This window comes from Ictalurus punctatus, chromosome 26 (assembly GCF_001660625.3).
Source record: "Ictalurus punctatus breed USDA103 chromosome 26, Coco_2.0, whole genome shotgun sequence".
Lineage (NCBI taxonomy): Eukaryota > Metazoa > Chordata > Actinopteri > Siluriformes > Ictaluridae > Ictalurus > Ictalurus punctatus.
Window position 1 is genome coordinate 19,334,785 of NC_030441.2, and position 4,837 is coordinate 19,339,621.

The 4,837-nt window shown below is 38.5% G+C and overlaps 1 protein-coding gene across 1 annotated transcript; it reads left to right on the forward strand.

The window, feature by feature from the left end:
* The first annotated feature begins 253 nt into the window (after positions 1-253).
* LOC108258815 (CMRF35-like molecule 7) lies at positions 254-3,770 on the forward strand. Its single transcript, XM_017457760.3, has 7 exons — positions 254-414; positions 757-1,092; positions 1,196-1,216; positions 2,092-2,184; positions 2,584-2,603; positions 2,734-2,765; positions 2,857-3,770. The coding sequence occupies exons 1-7, from the start codon at positions 366-368 to the stop codon at positions 2,957-2,959; spliced, it is 654 nt and encodes a 217-aa protein (XP_017313249.1). The 5' UTR covers positions 254-365; the 3' UTR covers positions 2,960-3,770.
* The last annotated feature ends 1,067 nt before the right edge of the window (positions 3,771-4,837 follow it).

The window sequence follows — 4,837 nt, forward strand, 5'->3', positions numbered from 1 at the left end:
AGAGCCCTGCTGAACTCCTGACCTTCCGATCAGTAACCATGAGCCTCAACCACAGAGAGAGAGAGAGAGAGAGAGAGAAAGAGAGAGAGACATAAAGTGTGGTAGGGAGGGTATGAGAGGCAACAGTGACTCAACACCACATCCTACCACACACACAGAGGAGAGAGAGAGAGAGAGAGAGAGAGAGAGAGAGAGAGAGAGAGAGAGAGAGAGAGAGAGAGAGAGAGAGAGAGAGAGAGAGAGAGAGAGAGAGAGAGAGAGAGAGAGAGAGAGAGAGAGAGATACACTGCAGTGAGAGGAACTGTCAAACAGCTTTCACTCGATCTTAAACACATTTGAGGAGCCTTGAGTTTCATTTGTGCTCCATGGAGATGAAGAAGAAATGTTTTAGCACCTCTTTCATCCTGCTGACTGGTAAGCCTAGCTGTTTCATTAAAAAAAATAAAATAAAATAAAATAAACAAAGAAAGAAAAACAATCTTCAGTAGACGTTTAGATTGGCACTTCGTCTGACTTACATAACTGACTGAAACAACAATATAACACAAAAGAAACTGGCACAGCATATTTACATAAGATAATGAGTTGCTGTTTATTTATTTATTTATTCATTATAAAAGGGCAGATTACCTAGTATAAAACATGTGCATATTATAAATGGTTATCATACATTTCATTTATTTATTTATTTATTTATTTATTTATTTATTTAAATTATGTAAACAAATGAAAAAAGGACTGTTTTCTTATTCGTAGTGTCAGTCATGGGTGCCATGCTGAACGATGAGGTCCATGAGGTAGGAATCGAAGACGGTGCTGCAGTCATCAAGTGTCATTACACTGCATCATATCAACCTTATCCTAAATATTTCTGTAAAGGAATTTATGAAGACTGCAAGACTCTTATAAAATCTGACAGTCGGAATCCCTGGACGTTTGAAGGAAGACTCTCTCTGTTTGACGACACTGAGAAAAGCATGTTTGTGGTGAACATCAATAACCTGAGCTTAGGGGATCATGGAAAGTATGGCTGTGTAGTCAACATTACAGAACAAGACCTGTTTACTGTCGTCCATCTGACTGTGAGAAAAGGTATGTGTTAAATTTCTATATTTTGATGTTAATTATCTACATTTTTTTTTTTAATCATTGTGATTGTGTGGTAAACAACATTTTCCTACATTTTTGACCACAGACTCCAGATTCACTACTGAAGGTAAGTGAACCTGCTCTCTCTATATTTTCTATATACACATGTACAAATGTCTTCGTTCTTTCATCAGTCAAAGCGATTTCATCAGTCAAAAGCAGGATTTTTATTCATTTTTTAGCACTACTTAACTTTTCAGGGCCTTGTTACATTCATAAAGTTTTCTGAAGCTTTTTTTTTTAACAGCGGTCACTGAGGCAACAAATTTTTACCTGCAGTTTGATAAACGAGGACTCGGTTCACAGACGTTCCACATAATTAAATGTAACTATAAATGGATAAAAGGACGCCGTTTCATTCGTTAGTGAAAATAAAAGAATTTAAGAAATCACTGGAGGTATGAATTTGAGCTTCAGTGGACTCTGGGAGAAAAATGCTATCGTAAACTAGTCGTGCACTGGGGCTTTCTCTACCATGTGGCAAGATAAAGCACAGTTAAAGAGAAGTCACAGCGGCTATAACAGTAACAACACCAACGGCGTAATGTCTGCGGTGTGAGACATTGCACTTGTGTGAATGTGTAATGTCAAAGCTAGTGCATAAACACACCCTATCCTATGAGAGGAACCATGCAAATACGTTTTAATCTAAAAAAACAAACAAACCTCACAACGCTAGAAAGATGCTGATCTACAATGTGTACGCGTGTGTTAGGGTTAGTGGAGATCTGATGTCGAAGTGTGTGTATGTGTGTGTGTGTGGGTGTGTGTGGGTGTATGTGTATGTGTGTGTGTGGGTGTCTGTGGGTGTATGTGTGTGTGTGTGTGTGTGTGTGTGTGTGTGTGTGTGTGTGTGTGTGTGTGTGTGTGTGTGTGGGTGTATGTGTGTGTGTGTGTGTGTGTGTGTGTGTGTGTGTGTGTGTGTGTGTGGGTTATGAACAGAAAGGCCCATTTCAACAGTGACGAGCAGACAAGGAAATGCATCAGACAGCACAGGAAGTTCATCTCAGCCCACGGTGTCTATTTCACTTTCAGGTCAGGAGCAAAAAAAAAAATGTGTTAAATATAACCACAGAAAAAGCCTGACTTGGCTGTACTGAAGATATTTTGTTATGACACGTTGCTTGTAAAGATCTGTGTCTGATCCTGACCCTATAAGCGTCTCTATACTACACATCCTCAATCAGACGAGGAGCAGAAATGCATCCAGTCGTTATTCAGCTCTTATGTGATCAAATACTTCAAATCAAATACAAATACTTCAATACCTGACATAGTGTTTGCTATCTGTTTATATATATATATATATATATATATATATATATATATATATATATATATATATATATATACAGGGATCTTTATCTTTGTTGGAGGGGCTTTTGGTTCAGTACTGCTGGTGGTGGTGTTCATTTTCTGTGTCTTCATATGCAGAGCAATTAAAGGCAGTGCAGGTACAGAATAATCATCTTCGTAACATACATCATTTTAAATAATAATTTAATAATTAAATCAAGGTAATTTTGCATCTCTCTCTCTCTCTCTCTCTCTCTCTCTCTCTCTCTCTCTCTCTCTTTCTCTCAGACACAACATTGCCCAATTCAACAGAGGACATGGTTTGTTTATATTTTTTCACTTTATTAAATCACGTTAAAAAAGACACAGACACAGTTTTGTTTTTTGTTTTTTACCTCTGTATAATTTCAGGATGTCCACCTCTATGAGAAGACACAGCGCAGCGACCCTGCAGAAGAAAATGCCTCAGAAACCTCAGACAGAATGTCCGGTCCGAATCCTTCTCCAGCATTGAAGACAATATACACCACAGCATCCAATCAGATGCAAGAACCACACCTTAGTACCTCTTTATCAACCAATCATGTGTACTGTAGTGTGAGATTCCACAGCGATGCCGTTGAGAACCACAGAGAACCAAAACAATTTCCAGATGCTGGAGCTTTCAATTATTCCATGGGACACAATGTTACATACTCAACTGTACAAGAAAGTTATAATAAGTAACGTCCAATCTACGCAGTAATCCTCGCTCCCGAATCGGACAGTAATTCTAATTTCACACATGTTGTGCCACCAAATCAGGACACACATGATGATAAAACATCCGTATGATTGATTTATATTGTTTCCAGAGTAGGGGCACTTACACAGTTTCTACATGACAGAGTGTTGGATAATCTCTCTTCTATAGATCATCTCATTTTGGATGTTCTTCAGTGAAATAAAGTGTTTACCAGTGATGGAAAAAATCCTGTACTTCAGTGAAAGTAAAGATTCTTCTGCTAAGACTGCCTTCTAAAAACATCTGCACAAGAGCTTCGCTATAGCTCCACAACATCTTTTCTTCACTACACAACCCACCAGTTCTGCTCCGTCCTCCCTGACTGCTGGAGACTTTGACACCTTTTACGATGAGAAGATTGAAAACAACTGCCAGACCTTCACTTCTACCTAAAAGCCAAAAAATGATTTTTTTTTCTTTAAAGAACCAGAGAAAAGTTAACATATATTTGTGATGTTTTTATATATGTCTCCTCGTTATTATCTTTACTATTATTGCAGAATTATAAAAAAGTGCTACTGTAATAAAGGCATGTTCTTCACCTAACAGCCTGTTGGACGTCATTTAACCAACTATGATCATTTCATCACATGGTAAGTCAACACAGTACAACACGCAGTACTGAAATTGGACACTTGTTACCATTAAAGCACAGATGCAGATTTGTCCGTCCGTTCGGACTGGAATGAATGATACTTGTCATCTTTTTTTTTCTTTTAGCCATTTCAGCTAAAAGAACCGAATATGTAAACAGACCAAATATGTAGTTTTCGACTGATTTATGAATTAGACTGGGAAATTACAGTGCTGCTCCACATTGTCCAATGAAATTTGAGCATGTTGTGCCACAGGTTGGCGTATACATGAGAAACTTGCATCGATTGTGAATGATGTAATAGTTTAAAATATGTAATATGTCAAGTTTGGCTTGAATCAACACACTAGCTTTCATGATTCCTTTTTTCATCCTGCCGTTGAGCCATAACCAACCACTGCTCAATATATGCCTCATCCTCCTTGAGCTTTCAGCAGCGTTTGACACAGTCAACCACAAGACTCTCTTGTCCACCCTCATGAGTCTCGGAATTCACCTGGAAGGTCACTCATACCAGGTGACGTGGAGGGGAGCCACATCTGCTCCCTGCAGGCTCTCCACTGGTGTCCCACAAGGCTCAGTACTTGGTCCGCTTCTGTTCTCACTCTATACTCAATCTCTTGGTGAGGACGTATCCTCACGTGTGTTCTTATGCCACTGCTAGAGTATGCAGATGACACTCAACTCATCCTCTCCTTCCCTCCCTCAGATCCTCTTTTTTCTGCTCAGATCTCAGCATGTCTGGAAGACATCTCCATTTAAGTATTAAAGTACATAAATTAGCACTTTTCATTAAAAAAAAATGTCTGTATGTTCGTGCTATATTACCTCCCAACAGAATTTTAAGACTGATGGTATGTCATATGGCATAGGTCAGTTGCAGGGTCATCAACATTATGTGATTTGCAGTAGGTCCATATATTAAGAGAGAAAGCAGTGAAGCCAAAAAATAAAAAATAAAAATAAAAATTAAATCACTAAGAAATACCTATATAAACTGTGTGTGTGTGTGT